We start from the raw sequence: 23,392 nt of genomic DNA on the forward strand, positions 1-23,392 counted from the left end.
TGTGTTACCATACCAACGGGGCTGTCCCGCCCAGCGCCTGATTGGCCAGCTGTGTTACCATACCAACGGGGCTGCCCCGCCCAGCGCCTGATTGGCCAGCGGTGCTACCATAGCAACGGGGCTGCCCCGCCCAGCGTCTGATTGACCAGCGGTGTTACTATAGCAACGGGGCTGCCCTCGCCCGTTCCCAAGGAAGGGCCCTGTTGCCATGGTGACGGGGCTGCCCCGCTCAGTGCCCGAGCCTCTATCGCGACTCTCCTCCATATCGCCGCCGACTCCCACATATCCCACGCCACACCCCATATGTTGCCATAAAATCCCCCAAAATGCCCGGAGGCCCCAAAATCACCTTTATTTATAAACAAACGGGGCAGGTTTGGAGCCTCAACAAGGCTCCAGGACAAAAAACGGGGTAGAAATGGGGGTGGAGGACACTGGGCTAGACTGGGGGGAGCTGGGCTGGACTGGGATATACTGGGAGGCACTGGGAGGGGCTGTTATTGGTAGTAGAGCTCCAGGTTCATCCCATCGTGGATCTCATCTGGAGACAGAGTCAAGGAAAAGAGAATCTTTGGGGTTTTTTGTGAGGGGGTTGAAGGATTTGGGGTGGAGGTTTTGGGGAGCTGAAGGATTTTGGGAAGGGGGTTTTGGTGTTGAAGGATTTCGGGGAGGGTTTTTTGGGGGGTTTTGGAGTCCCAGGTGGATACAGTCCCCGAGCGTGACGTGGTCCTTGAAGATGGTGTACCTGTGGGGGGAGAAGGGAGGGAGGGGTGTCACTCCCTCCCCAAAATCCCAGGGGAGGGGACACCACCCCCACAGGCCCCCCCCAAATCCTGAGGTTCCCTCCTGACCCCCCAAACCCCCTCAGATTTCCCCCCCAAGCCCCCAATCCCCTGGGGTTCCCTCCTGGCCCCCTGTGCCCCCCTAGAGCCCCCCCCAAACCACCTGACCCCCCCCCCGACCTCTCAGGTGCCCCCAGGCCGCCACCCCAAACCCTCAGGGTGCTCCTGGCCCCCATCCCAAACCCCTGTGCCACCCCAGAGTCCCCCAAACTCCCTGGGGTGCCCCTAAACCCCCCTGTGCCCCGTCAGACCCTCCCCCAAACCCCCTGGGGCGCCCCCCAAATCCTTCAGGTGCCCCCCAAACCCCCTGGGGTGCCCCCCCAGCCCCCCAAAGCCCCCCAGGCGCCCCCACACCATTTTTTGAGCACGATCTTGTCCCAGCGGGTGCCGGTCTGGGCCGCGATCAGCTTCTTCAGGTCCCGGATCGAGTCCTCGGGGCTGCGGCGCCGTCAAGGAAAGGGGGGCAGGAGGGACCCCAACACCAGCCCAAAACCCCAAAAACAGCCCAAAACCCCAAAACCAGCCCAAACCCAGCCCCAGATCCCCCCAAACCACCCCACAAACCCCAACACCCCCCCAAAGCCACCCCAGAAACTCCAAAACCAGCCCAAAACCATCCCCAGATCCCCCAAAACCACCCCACAAACCCCAACTCCCCCCCAAACATCTCACAAACCCCAAAACCAGCCCAAACCACCCTCAAACCTTCCCTGGACCCCCCCAGAACCCCCTCAAGTGCTCCATGGGCCCCTCCCAAAACCCCCCAAACCTTCCCTGGGCACCCTGAACCTCTCAAACCACCCCCAGCGCCACCTCAAAACCCTCCCTGGACCCCCCAAACCCCCGCAAATCCGGATACTTGCATTTCACCCGCACCTTCTTCCCCAGACGGTCGTTGCAGACGACCTCGATCATGGCTGGGGGAGGGGAAAAGGGGGAAAAAGGGGGGAAGGGGACAAAAAGGGGGAAAAAGAGAAAAAGGCAGAAAAATGGGGAAAGCGGGGATAAATAAGGGAAAAAAGGAGAGGGGGGGCAGAAAAAAGTGGGAAAAGGGGTGAAAAAAGGGAGAAAAAGGAGAAAAAAGGGGGGAAAGGAGGGGAAAAAAGGGGAAAAGAGCGGAGAAAGGGGGAGAAAAGGGGCAGAAAATGGGGAAGGGGAAAAAGAAGGAAGAGAGGAAAACGGAAGGAGAAGGGAGGGAAAAGGAAAAGGAGAAAGAGGAAGGGAAAGGGAAGGAGAAAAAAATGTGAAAGGGGGAAGAAAAGAGAGAGAGGGGAAAAGGGGAAAAGGGAGAAAATAGAGGGAAAGGGGGAAATAAGCAAAAAGAAGGAAGAAGGGGTGAAAAGGAGGGAAAACGGGAAAAACGGGAGGAAAAGGCGGGGAGAGAAGAGATAAAAGGGGGAGAGAAGAGGAAAAGATGGCAAAAGAAAGAAATGGGGAGGAAATGGGGAAAGAAAGGGAGCAAAGAGGGAAGAAGGGAGGGAAAGAGGAGAAAGGAAGGACAGGAAAAGGGGAGAGAGGCGGTAACGGAGGGAGTTAAAGAGGGAAGAGCCCCCGGTTCCAGCCCCCCGGTTCCCCGAGCACCCGCCGGTGCCTCCCTGGACGCCCCCGAGCCGCCCCCGGTCCCTCCCCGGCCCACCGGCACCCCCGGGACCCTCCCGAGCCCCTTCGGGAGCCCCCCAAATCCCTCCCGGGTCCCCCCGGGCCCCCAGAGACCCCCCCGGTACCTCCGGAGCCTCCTTCACTCCGCCACAGCCGCGCCGGAACCGGAACTGGCGCCCGACACAGGCGCCGGAAGTGGCGTCATCAGTAATGCCCAATATGGCGGCGGCGGCTGAGGGGAGCGGGGAGGGAAATGAAGAACGGGGAGAAACGGGGAGAGAATGGGCGGGGAACGGGGGAAATTGACAGAGAAATTGGGGAGGGAAATGGAGAAAAACATGTGGGGACAAAGGGAGAGCAATGGGGGGAAAAGTGAGTGAGAAAATGGGGGGAAATGTGGGAAATGGGGCAGGAACGGGGACAGGAATGGGGGCAGTGAGGTGTGGCCAGGGTGGAATACATTTATAACGTTTTCTCCCCGAGGTCGCTTCCCGCTGTTTGATGCCGGTTTGACCCAAAGCGGCTCTGGAGACTCTCCCCGGCCCCTCCCCGGAGAAATTTCTGCCCCAAATTCCCCCCGGTCCCCCCTCCTTGGCCCTGGAGCCGCGGCCGGGGGGAGGCGGGGACGCCCGGGGGGACGGGACAGGACGGGACAGGGATTGGCATGGGGACAGGGACAGGGACCCCCCCAGCCGCTCCACGGCCCCCGGCTTCTCCTGGGACTTCCTGGGGGATGGCAAACCCCCCTGATGTGTCCTGCTCCGGGATCCCGCTGTTCCTGGATCCCAGTAATGCAGGATCCCGATCCTCCAGGGCTCCCCGGCAGTTCCGGGGCTCCGGGGCCGCTCCCTCGGGCAGGACTCCCGGGATATTGGGAATGGGGGTGCAGGTGGATGTCCCGGGGCTCAGGGAATTCCCAAACACGCTCAGACTGGGGAAGAGTCCCGAGGGGACGCGGCTGCCGCAGGTGACACCGGCAGAGGGGACAGGGCTGCTCCGGGTGTGACACCGGCAGAGGGGACAGGGCTGCCGCAGGTGACACCGGCAGAGGGGACAGGGCTGCTCCGGGTGTGACACAGCCCAGGAATGGTGACACTCGGGTGTCCCCCCCCATGTCACCCCCCGTTCCCCTGAGCTCGCCCCCTCCACCGGGTCCCCGTGTCCCCCCCCGTCCCCCCCATCCCATCCCATCCCCTGTCCCCCTTGTCCCCCCCGCCCCTGTGACCCCAGAGCTTCCCTGTCCCCCCAATAACCCCTTTGCCCCTCGCGAGACCCCCAAGTTCTCCCCCAGCCCCTTCAGCACGCCCAACCCCAAGACCCCCATGTCCCCCTGTCCCCTCTCTGAGCGCCCCCGGTGTCCCTGTGCCCCCCAGAGCCCCAAACACGGGGCGGCTCCGAGAACTGGTGTCACCTTTATTGGTTCCTGTCCGTGACCGTGCCCACGGCGGCCCTGACCCCGTGGTGGCCCTGACCGACCCCTCGGTGGCCTTGACTGTCCCCATGGCGACCCTGACTGTCCCCATGGCGACCCCGGCCACCCCCTCCGTGGCCCCGGCTCTCCTCTGGTCCCTTTGGTGGCCCTGGTCACCTCTGCGGTGGCCACGGTGGCCTCGGCAGTGGCTGCCATGGTGGCCTGGGCTGTCCCCTGGCTCTTTCCCGTGGTGTCCCAGTCCATCCCAGTGGTGGCCCTCGGTGGCCCTGGCTGTCCCCACGGCGGTGTTGGCCATCCCCTGACTGTCCCTCTGGTGGCCTTTGGTGGCCCTTGGTGGCCCCGGCCACCCCTGGCTCCTGCTGTGCTGGCCCCACTGGCCCTGCGGTGGCCTCATGGTGGCCCTCAATGGCTCTGGCCGTGCCCTTAGTGGCCCCAGTGACCCTCGGTGGCCCTGGGTGGCCCCAGTAGCCCGTGGTGGCCGTTGGTGGCCCCGTGTCCCCTCCGGCTCTGGTTTCGTTGGTTTGACGCACTCGACCCAAAGTTGGTTTGGCAGAATTTGGGGGGGGGGGGGGGGGAAAGGGAGGGGAGGGGAGGGACCCCCCAAACCCGGGGGGGGAGGGAGACTCCAAGATCCGGGTGTGGGGGGAGGGGAGGGGGGGTTTCCCCTCCACACCACCAAGTTTGGGGTCCCCCAGGAAGTTTTGGGGTCCCCCCATGCTAAGGGAGGAGGGGAGGGGCACCCCAAAACCGGGCGAGGGGCTGGACCCCCCCGCGTGTCCCCAAAACCCCTGAGGGGAGCTGGGGGGGGGTCCCCAAAACCAGGGAGGGTCCCCCTGATACCCTGGGGGTCCCCAAAACACAGGGGGCCCCCAGTGCAAGGGGACTCCAAGTTTGCGGGGGTCCCCAATACCTTGGGGGGGTCCCCGGGTCCCAGGAGGGGGTGCCCAACCTCGGGGGGCCCCCAAAGTATGGGGGACCCTCAGTCCTGGGGCCTCCCCAAGTTCACTGTGGATCCCCAGAACTTGGGGGGGTCCCCGGTACCCGGGGGGGGTCCCCAAAATGCGGGCGGGGTCTCCACATCCCGGGGAGGATTCCCAAGCCCTGGGGGGCGTCCCCAGGTTGTGGGGTCCCGTCAATTTTGGGGGGATTCCCAAATTCAAGGGGGTCCCTAGAACTTGGGGGGTCCCCTTTGCTCCCCCCACCCCGATTTTGGGGGCCCCCCCATCCCTATGTACAGCGTGGCGAGGCCCCCCCCGGCTGGGGGGGGGTTGTGCTTCCGGGGGGGGCCCGCTGGGGTTGGGGGACCCCGGCGGGGGGGGGCGGTTTTGGGAAGGTCCCCCCGTGCCTCAGTTTCCCGGGCGGGGGGGGAGGGGGGGGCTGGTCCATTTACATCTATATTACAAGGAAAATGTGTCTCTTTTTGGGGGGGTCCCCATTCCGGGGGGGTCCCGGCTGCGGGGGGACCCCTCACTTTGGGGGGGGGGTGTCAGTGCCCCCCCCCCCGGCTCGTCGCTGCCCCCCGTGATGGCTTTTGGGGGGGCCCCAGAACGGGGCTGCTGCAGAACCCCCCCAAAACTCCCCGTGGGGGCGGGGGGCACGAGGGGGGCCCGGGCAAGGTCCTGGAGCAAAGTCCTGGTGCCAGGTCCTGGTGCCGGGGGGGACACGGGGGGCGAGGTGGCGGCGGCTTCTGGTGCAAAGCCCGGTCCTGGCGCGTGTCCGGCTCCTTGCACACCCGCGGCTCCTGGTGCACAGCGGGTCCTTGCACACCCGCGGCTCCCGGTGCGCAGCCTGGCCTTGCACACCCGCGGCTTCCCGTGCGAGGCCCGGTGGGCGGTGGTCGCGGTGGTCGTGCAGGGCAGGGGTCTGCGGTGGAGCCGGGCCCTCGCCCGAGGCCGGACCCCCGTGCGGGGCCGTGTCCTGGTGCAGGGCCGGCGCCCCCGGCCGTGTCCGGGTGTGAGGAGGGGTCTCCGCTCGGGGTCTCCGCTCGGGGCCGGACCCCCGTGTGCCCCCCGAGCGAGGGGGGGCTCCTCGTGCCAGCCCAGCCCCCCGTGTCCCCTGGCGGCCCCCCCGCTGTGCCCCCCGCGGCTCTGGGGGGTCCCCCGCGCGTCCCCCCCGCCCGGGGGTCTCACAGGCTGGTCACCAGCTGCATCTGCCCGTCGGGCTCGGCGCCCCCCGCGCCCCCCTCGGGCCCCCCGAAGGTCTCGGGGCTGTGCCGGCGGTTGGGGGGCGGCGCTCGGGGGGGTCCCCCCAGGTACGGGGGCGCGGGGGGGGGCCCCTCGGGGCTGCTGTCGGGGTAGTCCCGCGGCGGGGGCGGGTGCCGGGGGTCGCGGGGGGGGTCGGGGGGCGGCCCCAGCCCGGCCGGGCCCCCCGGGCCAGCTCCTGGTAGAGCAGCCCCAGCTCGGGGGCGCCGGGGGGGGGCTCGGCCGGGGGCGGGGGGGGCGGCGGGGGGGGCGGCGGCGGCGGGGGGCGGTCCCCCCCCGTGCGCGGAGCCCCCTCCCCGCAGGTTGTTGTGCACCAGCTCCGAGATGATCATCTTCTCCAGCGCCGCCGGGTCCGGGGGGGCTCCCACCGGGCAGCCCCCCCGGCCCGGGGCCACCCCCCCGGGGCCCCCCTCGGGGCCCCCCCGCAGGCTGTAACTGTTGTTGAAGTTGCCGTTGAGGGGCAGCGGCTCCGGGGGCTCCCGGGGGGGCTCTGCGGGCACGGGGGGCGTCAGTGGGGGGGGGCATGGGGGGGTCAGTGGGGGTCTGGGTGGTCAGTGGAGGGGTCTGGGGGTCACTGGGGTGTTATTGAGGGGACAGTGGGGGGTCATTGGTGGGCTTGGGGGTCAGTGGGGAGGTCTATAGTCAGTGGAGTGGTTTGGGGGGTCAGTGGTGGGGTCAGTGGGGGTCTGGGGGGGGTCACTGGAGGGGTCTGGGGGTCATTGGGGGGTCACTGGGGTGTTATTGAGGGGTCAGTGGGGGGGTCTGGGGCGTCAGTGGAAGGATTTGGGGGGTCAGTGGGGGGTCAGTGGGGGCTGGGGGGTCATTGGTGGGCTTGGGGGGATCAGGGGGAGGGTCTGGGGGATTGGGGTGGGGTTTGGGGCACCAGCTGAGGGCTCTGGGGTCTAAAGGGGGTTGGGGGGTCACTGAGGGGGTCTGGATGGCCGTGGGGGGTGTGGGGAGGTGCTGGGGGTGGGGGCTGGGGGGCACAAGGAGGGGCACGGGGGTGACATGGGGGTCACAGGGTGGCACTTACTGGTGTCACGGAAGCTCCCTGGGGACAGAGGCAGCACTTAGGGGGGTCCTGGCCCACCCTGGATCCCCCAATTCCTCCCACCCTGATCTGCCCCAATTCCCCAGCACTCCCCAGCCCCACGGGGGGATATTTGGGGGAATTTGGCCCGGGGGGCCCAGGGGGGTTGTGTGGGTTCAGGATGCCCCGTCACCCTCCATGGGGGGTGTGGGGGAATTTTGGGAGGCCCCAGGTGGTTGGGGGCAGTTGGGGGGAGTGGGAAAATCCCCCCATTCCCACCCAGGGGCTGAAACTGGGGGGGCACTGGGCAGGTGCAGACCCCCCCAAACCCCCCCATTCCCACCCTGGGGGCAGCTGCAGGAGGGGGCAGGGGCTGGGTGGGGATTTTGGGGGGACCCAGGGCAGTGTGGGGGGATTTTGTGGGGGCAACACCCAGGACCCCCCCAAACCTCCCCTGAACCCGCCTGGGAGGGCTGAGAGAAAAATCATCAGGGGATTTGGGGGGGATTTGAGGGGTCCCGAGGGTTTGGGGGCAGCTTGGGGGAGTTGTGCCCCCCCAGACCCACCTGGGGCGGTGAAGGCAGGGGGGGAGGCGGGGGTGAAGCCCCCCCCCTCGGCCAGGAGGGTGTTGTAGGGGCTCGACCCCCCCCGCGGCGGCAGCACCGGGTTGGGCAGGAGGTGAGACCCTGCAGAGAGATGGGGGGGTCACACACGAGGGGCTGGGGGGGCCTGGGGGTCCCAGGAGTGTCCTGGAGGGGTCTGAGGGGAGTCTGAGGTGGTCCCATGGGGGACCCAGGGAGGTCCCAGAGAGTCCCAGGGGTCCCAAACATCCCAGAAGGGTCTTTGGGGTCCCAGGAGGTCTCTGGGGAGGGGATGGAGAGCTCAGGGGGTCTGAGGTAGATCAGAGGGGTCCCAGTGGGTCCCAAACACATCCCAGAGGGGTCCTTGGGGTCCCGAGGGTGAGGATGGGGAGTCTTAGGGGGTCTGAGGGGTCTCAGGGGTTCCCAGGGGGTCCCAAACACATCCCAGAGGGGTATTTGGGGTCCCAGTAGTCCCAGGGCTGAGGATGGGGAGTCTTGGGAGGTCTGAAGTGGATCTGAGGCATCTCAGGGGGTCTGTGGAAAGGAGTCCTGGGTGGTCCCTGGGAGGGGCCCTGGGGGTCTGAGGCGCTCCCTGAGGGATCTTTGGGGTCCCTTGTGGGTTTTTGGGAGCGGTCTACACCTCTCTTCAGGATGGAAGATGGTCCCTGGGGGTTTCTGGGGAGGGGTCTCACCTCTGCTCAGGGCAGGGGGGTTTGAGGAGTTTTTTGGGGTGTCTCACCTCGGTTCAAGGTCGGGGTGCTGTTCAGGTCCCCCCCCATAAAACTAGACTCCGTCTGTTTCCGGACCGTGTCGTTCCACATCCTCCGGATCCGGCTCTGGGGGCACAGCGGTGGGGCTGGGACCCCCAGAACCCCCCAAAAACACTCCAGACCCCCCAGAACCCCCAGAATACCCCCGAGGTGTCCCCACAGCCAGCACCTATAGCCTGCTGGGCTCTGAGGGAGTTTTTGGGGCCAGGAGGCTCTGGGGGAACATGGGGGGTGCCACAGGGAGATTTGGGGGGTCTGGAGGGGGCCCCCTGCACCTGGGCGAGGGTCTGGGTGTGTCATGGGGGGATTTGTGGATCTGGAGGGATTTGAGGGTGCCACGGGGAGGATCCCCACCTGGGTGTGGGGGGGGTTTGGGGGTCCAGGGAGCTTTAGGAGTTTTTTGGGTTGAGGGGTCATTTGGGGGGTGTTGGGGGTCCCATCATGGGTATTGCTGTAGTTCTGGTCATGAGTTTGGGGGGGTTATTTGGGGGGCTATGGGGTCTGTGGGGGACTGACAGGCAAGACAGGAGTGATTGACAGGTGGCATCAACCTCTGTGATTGACAGGCAGGAATAAAGGTGATTGACAGGCAGGATCTGCTGCTCAGAGTGATTGACAGGCAGGAATAAAGGTGATTGACAGGCAGGATCTGCCGCTCAGAGTGATTGACAGGCAGGACCAAGAGCAATGAGGGGCGTGTAGTAGCCACAGGAGTTAATTTAAGGGGAAAAGGGGCTGGGAAAAGTGATGGGAAAAGTGTATAAAACCTGAGGGGAAAAGGGAAGGAAAAGGGTGGGAAATGTGAAGGGAAACAGGTGAGAAAAATGAGGGGAAAAAGGGAAATACGAGGGGGAAATATGGTGGGAAATGGGAGGGGAAAAAGGCAGGTAACCTGAGGGGAGAAAAGAGTGGGAAAAGTAAGGGAAAAAATGGCAGGAAATGCGAGGGGGAAAAGAGCAGGGAACGCGAAGGGAAATGTGAAGGAAACTTGAGGGCAAAAGGGTGACAAACCTGAGGGAAAAAAGGGTGGGAAAAGTAAGGGAAAAAATGGCAGGAAATGTGAGGGGAGAAAAGGGCGGTAAAATGTGAGGGGGAAAAAGGCCGGAAATCTGAGGGGGAAAGGGCGGGAAATGTGAGGCCAAAAAGGGCGGGAAACGTGAGGGGGAAAAGGGAGGGAAATGTGAGGGAGGAAAAGTGGAAAATATGAGAGGGAAAAAGAGCAGGAAATGTGAGGGGAAAAGGCAGGGAAATGTGAGGCCAAAAGGGTGGCAAACCTGAGGGGAAAAAGGGTAGGAAAGGTAAGGGAAAAAATGGCAGGAAATGTGAGGGGAGAAAAGGGCGGTAAAATGTGAGGGGAAAAAGGTGGGAAAACGTGAGGGGAAAAAGGCGGGAAACCAGAGGGGGAAAAGGCGGGAAATGTGAGGCCAAAAAGGGAGGGAAATGTGAGGGGAAAAATGGCAGGAAACATGAGGAGGAAAAATCGGGAAATGTGAGGGGGAAAGGGTGAGAAATGTGAGGGGGAAAAGGTGAGAAATGCGAAGAAAAATGTGAAGAGGAAAAAGAGCAGGAAATGTGAGGGGGAAAAGGGTGGCAAACCTGAGGGGAAAAAAATGGCAGGAAACATGAAGGGAAAATAGTGGGAAATGTGAGGGGGAAAGGATGACAAATGTGAGGGGGAAAAACAGCAGGAAATGTGAGGCAGAGAAGGGCAGGAGATGTGAGGGGAAAAGGGAGGGAAACTTGAGGGCAAAAGGGTGGCAAACCTGAGGGGAAAAAAGGGTGGGAAAGGTAAGGGAAAAAATGGCGGGAAACATGAGGAGGAAAAATCGGGAAATGTAAGGGGAAAAGGGTGAGAAATGTGAGGGGGAAAAGAGCGGGAAATGTGAGGGGGAAAAGGGCAGGAAACATGAAGGGAAAAGAGTGGGAAATGTGAGAGGGAAAGGGCAGGAAACTTGAGGGGGGAAAAAGGGTGGAAAAGGGGAAAAAAGAAAAAAATGGCGGGAAATGTGAGGGGAGAAAAGAGCAGGAAAATTTGAAGAGGAAGAAGGCGAGAAACGTGAGGTGAAAAGGATGGGAAATGTGAGGGAAAAAGGGAGGGAAAGGTGAGGGGGAAAAGGGTGGCAAACCTCAGGTAGAAAAGTGTGGGGAATGTGAGAGAGAGAAAGAAAAGTGAGAGGAAAGGCTGGAAAAAAAGAAAAGAAAAAAGAGCAAGAATTGTGAGGGAAAGACGCTGGGAAAATAAAATAGAAAAGGGTGGGAAAGGTGAGAATAGTGGGAAATGGAAGAGAAAAAAACAAAGGAAAAAGAGTGGGGAAATGTGAAGAGAAAAACAGGTGAAAAAGGAAAGAAGAAACACAGGAAAAGAGAAAACAAAAAGGGTGGGAAATGTGAGGAGAAAAACAAGCAGGAAAAGGGAGAGAAAGAGGGGTTGGAAATCCCATAAACTCCCCCAGAGACCTGCCCTGGTCCTGTATGGAGGTCTCTGGGAGGGTGTCAGTGGGATTGGGGTGTCTCTGAGTTTGGGGAGTCTCTGTAACTGGATGGGGTTTCTTGAGGGGTCTCAGGGTGGGAGTTTCTGTGAGATTTGGCATTGTGGGGTTGGTTATCTGTGGGATTTGGGATTTCTCAGAGCTATGGGGCTGTGAGGGGTCTCCCCAAACCCCTCATTTCTGTGAGAGGCCCTCAAAGACCCCTTATCCTATTGGGGGGGATTTTCAGGGCTTTTGGGGCTCCCCACCTCGTTTGGAATTGCTGGTGGGGGGAAAGGGGGTCCCAGGGAAAGTTTTAGGGGTCCAGGTGAGGGTTTTGGGAGTCCCCACCTGGGTGCCAATGTAGTACCAGGGATGGGGTTTGGCAGCGGGTTTTGGGGTGTTTTGGGGGTATTTTTGGGGTGTTTTTGGGGTGCTTTGGGTCCCCACCTGGGTGCCGTTGTAGTACCAGGGGTGGGGTTTGGGGCAGGTTTTGGGGGTGTTTTGGGGGTGTTTTTTAGGTGTTTGGGGGTGTTTTTGGGGTGTTTTGGGGTGTTTTTTTGGGTGCTTTGGGTCCCCACCTGGGTGCCGCTGTAGTACCGGGGGTGGGCGCGGGCGGCCGAGGGTTTGAGGGCGCCCAGGGAGGTCCCGGGAGGGCCCCTGAGGCAACACCCCGAGTGCCGCAGGCACTTGCTGAGCTCCCGGTGCACCTGGGGGACACACCAGTTCACACCAGTAACACATCAGTGACCCCCAGTAATGCCCAGTAACACACCAGTTCGCACCAGTAACACATCAGTGACCCCCAGTAACACCCAGTAACCCAATGCCGCCTGCTGAGCTCCCGGTGCACCTGGGGGACACACCAGTTCACACCAGTGCACACCAGTAACACCCAGTAACCCCACAGCGCTCCCAGTGCCACTTGCTGAGCTCCTGGTGCAACTGGGGGCCCACCAGTAACAACCCAGTAGCCCCCCCATTCATGTCCCAGTCCCTCCCAGTGCCCTCCCAGTGTCCCTGTTAATGATCTCTGGGGGTCCCACTCCCTCCCAGTTCTCCCCAGTCTGTCCCAGTGCTCCTCATTCACGCTCTGTGAGGATCCCAGTCCCTTCCAGTCTCTCACAGTGCCCCCCAAATCTTGTTCTGGAGGGCACAGTGGAAGAGGAAGATGAAGGTGCCTATGCCGTGTCCTCCCAGTCCCTCCATTCCTGATCTCTGGGGGGGTCCCACTATCTCCCAGTGCCTCCCAGTGTCTCCCCAGTCCCTCCCAGTTTCTCCTAGTCCCACCCAGTTCCTCCCTGTGCCTCCCAGTCTCCTCCAGACCTTCTTCTGGAGGGCACAGTGGAAGAGGAAGATGAAGGTACTTGACCGGTGTGCCCCCCTGTGCCCTCATCCGTGATCTCCGTGTGTCCCAGTGCTCTCCCCAGTGCCTCCCAATGCCCTCCCAGTCCCTCCCAGTGCCCCCAGCCCCCTCCAGATCTTCTTCTGGAGGGCACAGTGGAAGATGAAGGTGCCTATGCAGTGTCTCCCCAGTCCCTCTATTCCTGATCTCTGGCAGTCCCACTATCTCCCAGTGCCTCCCAGTCCATCCCAGTGCCCCCAGCCCCCCAGACCTTCTTCTGGAGGGCGCAGTGGAAGAGGAAGATGAAGGTGCCCTGCAGGGCGTTGCAGGCCGTGAAGAGCGACGCCGTCAGCACCGACTCCCGGGTGACGAAGAGGAGGCCGAAGGCCCAGGTGAGCCCCAGCAGCAGCAGCAGAGCGATGGCCCCCAGCGCCCATGACCTGCGGGGCACCTGCTGTCAGCACTGGGATGGACTGGGAGAGACTGGGGAGCGCTGGGAGGGGAGTGGGGAGCAGCGGGACCCCCAGAGATCCTGAATGAGGGCGCTGGGAGGGCGTTGCAAGGCACTGAAAGGGGACTGGGACTGACTGGGAGGGCATTGGAGGGCAGTGGAGGGCAGTGGGAAGCACTGGAGGGCACTGGGGGCGCTCTGAAGGGCACTAGGAAGGACTGGGAGGGATTGGGATCCCAGCACCCACCACCAGGGCATTCCAGGGGAGTCAGGCCCCATTTTAGAGGTCCCTCCCTGCCATGTTTGGGATGCCCCCATTCAGGGGTCCCACCTGGGCTCCCCCAGTTTGGGATCCCATTTGGGCCTCCCCCAAAACACAGGGGTCTCATTTGGGGTCCTCCCATTTGTGGGTGCCCATCAGGGGCCCCATCTGGGGTCCTGCCCCTCTTTGCAGGTCTCCCCACTTTGGGGTCCCGTTTGGGGTCCATGCCCCCCATGTGGGGTCTCCCTGCAGTTTGGGGGTCCCATTTGGGGTCTCGTTTGGGGTTCCCCCCGTTTGGGGTGCCCCACCTGATGCTGTCCAGGCGGCTGGAGTCAGGTTTGAGGGCGGCTGAGCTGCGCAGCATCTTGTGCAGGGTCACCAGCAGGAACACCAGCGTCACCTGCGGGACCCCAAATGACACACGGCCACACCCAGAGCTGGGGGGGACCCCAAATGACACACGGCCACACCCACAGCCACGGGGGACCCCAGAGCCACCACAGGACCCCAGAGCCACCATGGGACCCCAGACCCACAACCCTAACCCCAGACCCACTGTGGGATCCCAGACCCACTGTGGGATCCCAAATCCACTACAGGACCCACCCTGAGACATGGCCACACCCAGTCATGGAGGGACCCCAGACCCAGGGAGGACCCTAGATCGACTGTGGGACCCCCAAGCCACTGTGGGACCCCAGACCCACTGCAGGACCCTAAAAGCACTGTGGCACCCCACACCGTGATCCCCACACCCCTGGGGTTCCCCCAGCCCCCAGATGAGGATGATTAAGGTCCATCCCCAAACCCCCAAAGACCCTCAGCCCTCCTGAGACCCCCTGAGCCCTCTCAGGCCCCCAGATGAGGATGAGGAATGTCCATATCCAGACCCCCCAGACCTTCCCAAGCCCCCTCAGCCCCCCATCCCCCCAGCCGAGCATGGCAAAGGTCCATCCCTGGTCCCCCAGACCCCTGAAGCCCCCCAGTGCCCCCCCAGTGCCCCCCCAGCCCCCTCGTACGAGGATGACGAAGGCCACGGGGCCAATGAAGCTCCAGATGAAATAATTGTCCACCCGCAGCCAGCACCTGCCAGGGGTGGGGCATCATCGGGACACGCCCATCATGGAGGACATGTCCCACCCCCTGAACAAGTGAGACCACGCCCCCACCGATCAGACCCCGCCCCTCCCCCAGAGCCCCCATCCACACCTGTTGAATCCCATAGCAGCACCTGTGGCCCTACCTTGCTTCAAGCCCTGCGCCCTGACTCAGGCCACACCCCAAAATCAGCAATCAAAAAGGTCACGCCCAATGGGGAAGCCCCGCCCCATTCAAGCCACTCCCCCTAAATCAGGCCACGCCCCCTGATTCAAGCCCAGCTCCAGTCCTTCCATTCACACCTGGGCACTCCCAATGGGGGAAGGGCAAGCCCCACCTTGGTCACACCTTGGGCACACCCTGACCGCACCCCAGCCATGCTCCAGTCACACCCCGGCCACATCCTGACCACACTGCAGCCACATCCAGGCCACACCCTGGACACAGCCTGGGCACACCCTGGTCATACCCCGGCCACACCCTGGCCACACTCCAGCCATGCCCTGGACACAGCCTGGGCACACCGTTGTCATACCCCAGCCACACCCTGGCCACACACCAGCCACACTCCAGCCATGCCCTGGACACAGCCTGGGCACACCCTGTGTGCACCCCAGTCATGCTCCAGCCACACCCCGGCCACACCCTGGCCACACCCATACCACACCCCAGTCATGTCCTGACTCCACTCAGCCACAGCCCAGCCACAGTCCAGCCACTCCCTGGCCACTCCCTGGCCACACCCATACCACACGCCAGCCCTGCTCTAGCCACACCCAGCCCCACCCGGCCCCGCCCCGCCCCGCCCGGCCCCGCCCACTCACGCCTGGTCGGTGCCATAGCTGCGGTGGTCGACAGCGGCGGCCACGGCGACGACGATGGCGGGGAAGAAGTACCCACCCGCGTAGTAATACTTGCGGCGGCCGGGGTCGCTGTCAAACACCTCGAGCAGCAGCAGGTACAGGTGAACCCCCTCCAGGCACAGCCACGAGAATGACGCCAGGAAAAAATAGTGCAGCAGCCCCGCAAAGATGGGACAGGCCACCTGCGGGGACAGCGACAGTCAGGGACAGGGACAGGGAAGGGGACACGGACAGTGAGATGGGTGTTACGGGTGGTCCCTTGGGGGTCCCAGATGTGCCATGGGGTGTCCTGCGATGTCCCAGCTGTGTCATGGGTGGTCCCTTGGGGATACCAGGTATCCCAGGTGTGCTGTGGGCTGTCCCTTGGGAGTCCCAGTTGTGCCATGAGGGCTCCAGGTGTGCCATGGGCTGTCCTTCAGGAGCCCCTTCATTCCTGGGCTGTCCCTTGGGGGTCCCAGGTGTGCCATAGAGTGTCCCTCCAGAGCCCCAGGTGTGCCATAGGGTGTCCCTCGGGGGTCCCAGGTGTGCCAGGCGTGCCCCAGGTGTGCCGGCCTCACCTGGTACTGCGTCTTGTCGATGCCCACGAGGAAGAGCAGCTCGGCCAGGAAGAGGCTGATGCAGAGGTTCTTGTGGATGGTGGTGCGCTCCGAGGGCAGCCCCCGCAGGCAGCAGAAGGCCGAGATGGAGAGCCCCAGGCACAGCAGCGCCACCAGGATCCCTGCCCAGGTGATCACCGACAGCAGCACCTCGTTCAGCCGCCCCGGGAACTGCGGGAAATGGGAATTTGGGGGATTTGGGGCCACCAGGAGGGGACAGGGGCCACCAGGATCCCCGCCCAGGTGGTTGCCGACAGCAGCACCTGAACAGGGGCTCAGCTGCCCTGGGAACTGAGGAAGACTGGGAAAACAAAATTTTGTGGAGGAATGAGGGATTTGGGGGATCTCAAATGATCTTGCCATGAGCCAAGGTCAAGGGGAGGGACAGTGACCACCGGGAGGGGACAGGGGATAGCAGGAGGGGAGAGGGGTCACCAGGATCCCCGCCCAGGTGATCCCAGGTGTGTCCCAGTTATCTCAGGTATGCCCAGGTGTGTCACTCCCACTCTGTGTCTGGGCTATGACCAGGGTGAAGTTGGTCAGGTGTCACCAGGTGTGTACCCAGGTGTAACCCCCATGACCTGGGTGTACCCAGGTGTCACCAGTTGTGCCCAGGTGTACCCAGGTATCTCAGATGTGCCCAAGTGTACACTCTGTGTCTGTGCCATAAGCAAGGCAAAGTTGGTCAGGTACCACCAGGTGTGTACCCAAGTGTCACCAGGTATGTACCCAGGTGTATCCCACATGTCCCAGGTGTGTCCCCAGGTGTGACTCACACTCTGTGTCTGTGTCATGAGCAGGGTGAAGTTGGTCAGGTGGCTGCAGGTGTGTACCCAAGTGTACCCAGCTATCTGAGCTGTCCCCACGTGTCCCCATGTGTCCCCAGATGTGTCCTCAGGTATGTTCGCAGGTGTCCCCAGGTGTGACTCACACCCTGTGTCTGGGCCATGAGCAGGGTGAAGTTGCTCAGATGTCACCAGGTGTGTACCCAGGTGTGTACCCCGCTATCTCAGGTGTCCCCAAGTGTGTCCCCAGGTGTATCTTAGGTGTCCCCAGGTGTGCCCAGGTGTGACTCACGCTCTGTGTTCGCGCCATCAGCAGGGCGAAGTTGGTCAGGTGGCTGCAGGCACAGGAGCTGTGGGTGCCCAGGTGTGTCCCTAACCCCTCAGGTGTGTCCCCAGGTGTGCCCAGGTGTGCCCAGGTGTGTGCCCAGGTGTGACTCACGCTCTGGGTCCGTGCCATCAGCAGGGCGAAGTTGGTCAGGTGGCTGCAGGCACAGGAGCTGTGGGTGCCGTTGGAGCGCAGCAGGCGGCAGCCCTGGCTCGACCAGTGCCCGGCCATGGAGCGCTCCGAGTAATTCCAGAATGAGCAGTTGGCCCCAAAGTGGTTCTTGGTCTGGGACAGGGGGGACAGGGCGGGTCAGGGGGCTCCCAGGAAGGACCCAGGGAGGTCCCTGGGGGTCTCAGGGGGGATCAGGAGGGTCCCAAGGGGTCCCAGAGGGGTCCTAAGGACACAGACAGGGGGAAATGGGGGTCTCAGGGGGTCCCAGGGAGGTCCCAGGGAGTCCCAGGGGGTCCCAAGGACAGGGACAGGGGCCCAATCCCAGTAATTCCAGAAGAAGTTGGTCTCAAAGTGGTTCTTGGGGTCTGGGTGGGAAATGAGAGGTCCTGGGAGGTTTGGGAGCCTTTGCTTTTGGAGATCTGGGTGGGATTTTGGGGGCACCGAGTGGTTCCCACATTCTGGGTGGGGTTTGGGGGGCTCTGGGCAGGGTTTTCGGGGCTCTGGGAGGGTTCCCAGGTCCTGGGTGTGCCCTGAGGGGTCAGGGTGGGTTTTTGGGGGTCCCACCTCGAGGTGGGGCAGGGTGAAGACCACGGGGTCCAGGGAATGTTTTGGGTGTCCTGAGGAAGCTTTTGGGGGTCTCAGGGACTGCCATGTCCTGGGTGTGGTTTTGGGGGGTCTGGGGGGATTTTTGACCTCGAGGTGGATCCTGGAGAAGTTGTGGATGTCCCAGGGATGGGGATTTGGGGTCTCTGGGTGCAGTTCTGAGGGTTCCGAGGAGTTTGGGGGCGGTCAGGATGGGGTTTTGGGGGGTCTGAGGGAATTTTTGGGGGTCCCACTGTGAGGTGGGTCATGGTGAAATTCTGGATGTCCTGGGGGCAGATTTGGGGTTTCTAGGTGCAGTTCTGAGGATCCAGGGGAGTTTTTTGAGGGTCTGGGTGGGTTTTTGGGGGATCTGGGGCGGTTTTGAGGGTCAGGGCAGGTTTTTTGGGGGTCTCACCTCCAGGTGGGGCAGGGTGAAGACCACGGGGTCCCGCAGGAAGACCCTGCTGGACTCTTTGTTGATGGAGGCGGCGATGACCTGGGAGTTGACCACGAGCTGGGGGGCGCGGGGCCCCCCGTCCCCCCCCAGGCGCACGGTGGCGTTCTCGGTGGGCAGGAACAGCCCCAGGTTGTTGTACAGGATGAACACCACCTTCACCACCCCTGGGGAGACAGAGGGTCAGGGGCACCCCAAAAACACCCCAAAACCACCCCAAAACAGCCAGACTCTGCTTCATCATCTCTGAGGAGACAGAGGGTCAGGGACACCCCAAAACCACCCAAAATCACCCCAAAAACACCCCAAAACTACCCTAAAACACCCAGACCCTGCTTTGTCATCTCTGGGGAGACAGTGGGTGAGGGACACCCCAAAAACACCCCAAAACACCCCAAAAACACCCAGAGCCACCTTCACCACCCCTGGGGAGAGACAGGGTCGGGGACAGCCCAAAAACACCCCAAAACACCCCAAAAGCACCCCAAAAATCACCCAGACCTTGCTTCACCACCCCTGGGGGGCAGAGGGTAAGGGACACCCCAAAAACAGCTCAAAACACCTCAAAACACCCCCAAAACACTTCAAAAACACCCAGAGCCCCCTTCAGCACCTGTGGGGGAGCTGCAGGTTGGAGCACCCCCCTCACCATTCCTGCTGCTCTGAGGGTGCCCCCTGTTCCCCCAGGACCCCCAAACTCCCCCAGACCCCCCCAGTGTGCCCCCTCCCCAATTCCTGCTGTTCTATTTGGGTGTGCTCTGGGTCCCCCAAAATCCCTCAAGCCCTGCAGACCCCCAGGAACCCCCAGATCCCCCAAAACCCCTCGGGAGCCCCCAGTGTCCCCCTCTCACCGTTCCTGCTGTTTTGTTTGAGGGAGCTCTGGATACCCCAAGCCCTCAAAACCCTCCAGACCCCTCAGACCTCCAGGACCCCCCAAACCCCCAAAACCCCCGGGACCTCCAGGACCCCCCCAGACCGCCCAAAACCCCTCGGGACCCCCAAATGTTCCCCCCTCACCGTTCCTGCTGTTCTGTTTGAGGGTGCTGGCCGAGAGCTGGATGGAGCCGTCCCCACCCAGCTCCTGCGGGAACACGAGCTCCTGCAGCGGGCCCTCCGTGTTCAGCACTGACACCTCCAGAACTGCCAGAAACACGGGGAAAAATAATGGGAAATTGGGGAAAAAAACATGGGAAATAGGGGAAGAAACATGGGAAATAGGGAAAGAAACATAGGAAATAGGGAAAGACACGAGATCTTGGAACGGCCCCTTGGTACTCAACACTGACACCTCCAGTGCTGCCAGAAAAATGGGGAAAAATAATGGGAAATAGGGACAAAAGATGGAAAATATGGAAAGACATGGGAATAGGAAAAGAAACATGGGAAACACGAGCTCCTGCAGCGGGCCCTCGGTGTCCAGCACTGACACCTCCAGAACTGGGGGAAACACGGGGAAAAAACACGGGAATAGGGAAAAAACCCATAGGAAATAGGGAAAAAAACCATGGGAAATAGGGAAAGACATGGGAAATGGGGAAAAACATAGAAATGGGGAAAAAATATGGGAAATAGGCAAAACCATGAGATCTTGGAGCGGCCCCTTGGTACTCAACACTGACACCTCCAGAACTGCCAGAAAAATGGGGAAAATAATGCGAATAGGGGGAAAAATATGGGAAATGGGGAAAAAACATGGAAATAGGGAAAAGAAACATGGGAAACAGGGAGAAAAACATGGAAAACATGAGCTCCTGGAGAAGCCCCTCAGTGTTCATCACTGACACTGCCAGAACTGCCAGAAAACAGGGAAAAATTCATAAGAAATACCAAAAAAATTGAAAATATTAAAAAACCCACGGGAAATGGGGAAAAAACATGGGAAATAAGGAAAAAAAAGCATGGGAAATATGAGAAAAAGACACGGAAAAATATGGAAAAAACCCATGGAAAATATGAAAAAAACTCATGTAAAATACGAAAAAAACACGGGAAATATAGAAAAAACCCCAGCAGAAATATGGAAAATACGTGGTAAATATGGAAAAAACCCATGGAAAATAGGGGAAAAAATGGAAAAAATGGTGAAAAAAAGGGAAATTTGGGAAAACCACAGAAAACACGATCTCCTGGAGCGGCCCCTCAGTGTTCAGAACAGACACCTCCAGAACTGCTGGAAAAATGGGGAAAAAACATGGAAATGGGGGAAAACCCATGGAAATAGGGAAAAAACCTGCACGAAATATGGGAAAAACACAGGAAAATCCATGGAAAATATGGAAAAACCCATGGGAAATATGGAAAAAAATATGGGAAAAATGGAAAACCACAGAAAACACAAACTCCTGGAGCAGCCCCTTGGTGTTGAGCACCAACACCTCCAGCACTGAGGGAAAACAGGGGAAAAAACACGGGAAATATGGAATAAAATGGGAAATATGGAATAACCATGGGAGATACGGAGAAACGTGGAAAATATTGAAATAACATGGGAAAAAGCCAAGGGAAAAAACATGGAAAAAGCTGTGAGGTGTGTGTGTGGCACAGCACCGACACCTCCAGCACTGCCAGAAGCACAGAAAATGGGGGAAAACATGGAAAAGCACAGGAAAAACCACTCAGGAGAGCAGGGGTGTCACACAGAGCACACGGGGGACCCTCAAGCTCAGAGAATTGGGGTGGGGGTCCCCAGGTGAGGGTTGGGGGCTGGGAGATGATCCAGGAGGTGGGGGAGGCCCCCTGAGACCCTGGGGAGGGGCTGGGGGAGACCCTGGATGTCCTGGGGACACCAGGGACTGCGGGGAGGGGACAGGGTGGGGACCCCGGGAGGGGTTGGGGGAGACCCTGGATGTCCTGGGGACACCAGGGACTGCGGGGAGGGGACAGGGCGGGGACCCCGGGAGGGGTTGGGGGAGACCCTGGATGTCCTGGGGACACCAGGGACTGCGGGGAGGGGACAGGGTGGGGACCCCAGGAGGGGTCGGGGGTTTGGGTGGGGGTCCAGGGCTCTGAGGGGGTCCTGGGGGTTTGGGGTGGGGGTTCAGGGTTTGGGTCGGGATTGGAGAGTTTGGGCGGGGGGTCTAGGTGGGGTCCCAGGGGTTTGGAGTGGGGGTTGGAGGTTTGGGTGGGGGTCCCAGAGTTTGTTGAGGGTCCTGGGGGTCTGGGTGGAGGTCCCGGGGGTTTTGGGGTGTCCCGGGGGTTTGGGTGGGGGTTTGGGGATCTGGGTGGGGGTTGGAGGTTTGGGAGGAGTCAGAGGTTTGGATGTTTAGGTGGGGGTTTTGGGGGGTCCCGGGGTCTGAGGGGGCACCCCAGGAGTGTAGGTGGGGGTCCCGGAGTTTTGAGTGGGGGGTTTGGGATTTGGAGGATGTCCCGGGGGTTCGGGTGGGGTTCGGGGGTCTGTGTGTTTGGGTTGGGTGGGGGTCCCGGGGTCCGGGGGGGGCCCGGGGCTGACCCAGGTTCTGCCGGGCCGCCAGGAAGCGCGCGGGCTCCTTGACGTTGTCGGCCAGCAGGAAGGCGCCCTCCTCCAGCACGTCCAGCAGCATGGTGGCCGTGTGCGCCTGCTCCGAGCCGTTCATGTCCCGCCACGACTCCAGCGCCTCGGGCCGCAGCAGGTTATCCACCGCCTCCACCACCGCCTGCGGACGGGAGGGGTGGGGCTGGGCCGGGGACACGGCCGGGGACACACCCAGGGACACACCCAGGGACACGCCCAGGGACACACCCAACCCCACCGCCTCCACCACCGCCTGGGGACGGGAGGGATGGGACACGGCTGGGGACACGGCCGGGGACACACCCAGGGACACACCCAGGGACACACCCAACCCCCATGGCCCCACCGCCTGTGGAGGGGCAGAGATGGGACACGGCCGGGGACACGCCCAGGGACACGCCCAAAGGGACACACCCAGGGACACGCCCAAAGAGATACCCAACCCCCACCACCTCCACCACTGCCTGGGGAAGGGACAGGGCTGTGACACACCCAAAGGGACACACCCAAACCCCCACCGCCTCCACCACAGACTGGGGATGGGATGGGCGGGGCTGGGTCAGGACACGCCCAGGGACACGCCCAGGGACACGCCCAGGGACACACAAAACCACCTGGGGAGGGATGGGGCTGGGACACACCCAGGGGACACGTCCAAAGGGACATGCCCAAAGATACACATCCAGGAAACACACCAAGGTGACCCCCAAGGGACACACCCAGGTGGCACGTCCAGGGGACACACCCAAGGGACAGGCCCAGAGAAACATGCCAAGGGGGCACACCCAAGGGACACACCCAGAGAACACAAAAAGGAGACAGGCCTGAGTGACACACCCAGGGGATACGTCTGGGGACATGCCCTGGGGACACACCGAGGGACAAACCCCAGGGACAAACCCCAGGGACAAACCCCAGGGACACGCCTGAAGGACACCCCCAAGGGACACCCCCATGGGACACACCCAGGGACACACCCAGAGGACACCCCCAAGGACAGGCCAATGGGACACGCCTGGGGGACACACCCGAGTGACATTGCCCAAAGGGACACCCAGGACAGGCCCCGCCCACTGACAGCCATGGCCCAGGTCTGCAGCCCTGGGTGTGGCTGGGTCCAACCCCAGGGACACACCCACCCACCCTGAGAGACCACGCCCATGGGACACACCTGCCTAGCGGGACCACGCCCATAGGACACACCCACCCAGACAGACCACGCCCATGGGACATGTCCAGCCAGGTTCTGCCCATCATCTCTAAGCCCCGCCCACCTAGGATCGTCTCCCCTAAGCCACACCCCTGCAGACCCCACCCCTCCTGAATAAGCCCCACCCACAACCACAGCCCCACCCATTTCATGGCCCTGCCCTGCCATGCCCCCTCCCCGTGCAAGCCCCACCCACCACACCCTGACCACACCCAGAAAAGCTCAGTCCACCACACACTGACTACACCCACACAAGCCCCTCCCATTGCCTGTGGCCACGCCCCCAGCAGGCCACGCCCCCTCACCTTGATGTAATCCTTGCAGGTTCGCTCTCGTTTGTGCATCTGAGGGGGGGACAATAAAAATGGGGAGGGGTCACACAGCGAGGGGGAGAGACCCCAAAACCTGCGCCGGCAGCACCTCAAAATCCAGGACAGGATCCCCCAAAATCTGGAACAGGATCCTCCAAATATCGAGGCAGGAACCCCCAAAATTCAGGGCAAAGCCCCAAAATTTAATCCAGGACAATCTCATTCACAGGGGCAGGAGCACCTCAGGTTCTGGAGGAGAATTTGGGGGGGGCAGGTCCCCCCAAAAGTGGGGGAATTTTTTTTTTTTTTTTTTTTTTTTTTTTTTTTTTTTCCCCGGGGGGATTTTGGGGGAAACTAGGTAATTTTGTTGGGGGGGGTTGGTGGTTTGAGGGAATTTAGAGTTTTGGGGGAGGGAGACTTGGGGAAATTTGGGGGGTTTCGGTGGATTTTGGGAGGTTTGGGGAGGATTTTGAGTTTTTCGAGACAGATTTGGGAATTTGTGGGTTTTGGGGAGGATTAAAGGGGA

The 23,392-nt window shown here is 61.6% G+C and overlaps 2 protein-coding genes across 2 annotated transcripts; both read right to left on the minus strand.

The window, feature by feature from the left end:
• Positions 1-329: 329 nt before the first annotated feature.
• Positions 330-2,631, minus strand: UBL5 (ubiquitin like 5). Its single transcript, XM_083881985.1, has 5 exons — positions 2,567-2,631; positions 1,702-1,759; positions 1,197-1,280; positions 708-745; positions 330-541 (listed from the first exon to the last, which is right to left on the minus strand). The coding sequence occupies exons 2-5, from the start codon at positions 1,755-1,757 to the stop codon at positions 498-500; spliced, it is 222 nt and encodes a 73-aa protein (XP_083738111.1). The 5' UTR covers positions 1,758-1,759; positions 2,567-2,631; the 3' UTR covers positions 330-497.
• Positions 2,632-5,998: 3,367 nt separating this feature from the next.
• On the minus strand, positions 5,999-22,899 carry LOC310921749 (adhesion G protein-coupled receptor L1-like; the record flags this gene model as incomplete). The annotated part of the gene is made up of 15 exons (XM_083881969.1): positions 5,999-6,564; positions 7,108-7,125; positions 7,671-7,790; positions 8,425-8,521; positions 11,505-11,633; positions 12,540-12,708; positions 13,290-13,381; positions 14,001-14,067; positions 14,904-15,124; positions 15,500-15,709; positions 16,763-16,933; positions 17,817-18,022; positions 18,873-18,995; positions 21,304-21,487; positions 22,861-22,899. 15 exons carry the CDS (start codon positions 22,897-22,899, stop codon positions 5,999-6,001), a joined length of 2,412 nt encoding a protein of 803 aa, XP_083738095.1.
• Between the last annotated feature and the right edge of the window lie 493 nt (positions 22,900-23,392).

This window comes from Zosterops lateralis (genome assembly GCF_965231275.1).
Source record: "Zosterops lateralis genome assembly, chromosome: 36".
Classification (NCBI taxonomy): domain Eukaryota; kingdom Metazoa; phylum Chordata; class Aves; order Passeriformes; family Zosteropidae; genus Zosterops; species Zosterops lateralis.

Excerpts from the sequence above, each read along its gene's own strand:
- UBL5 (XM_083881985.1), bottom strand. The coding sequence starts at position 1,757 with ATGATCGAGGTCGTCTGCAACGACCGTCTGGGGAAGAAGGTGCGGGTG. Across the intron at positions 746-1,196 it reads AAGATCGTGCTCAAAAAATG|GTACACCATCTTCAAGGACC; the intron begins GTGTGGGGGCGC and ends CTCCCCCCACAG. Across the intron at positions 542-707 it reads CCACGTCACGCTCGGGGACT|ATGAGATCCACGATGGGATG; the intron begins GTATCCACCTGG and ends CTCTGTCTCCAG.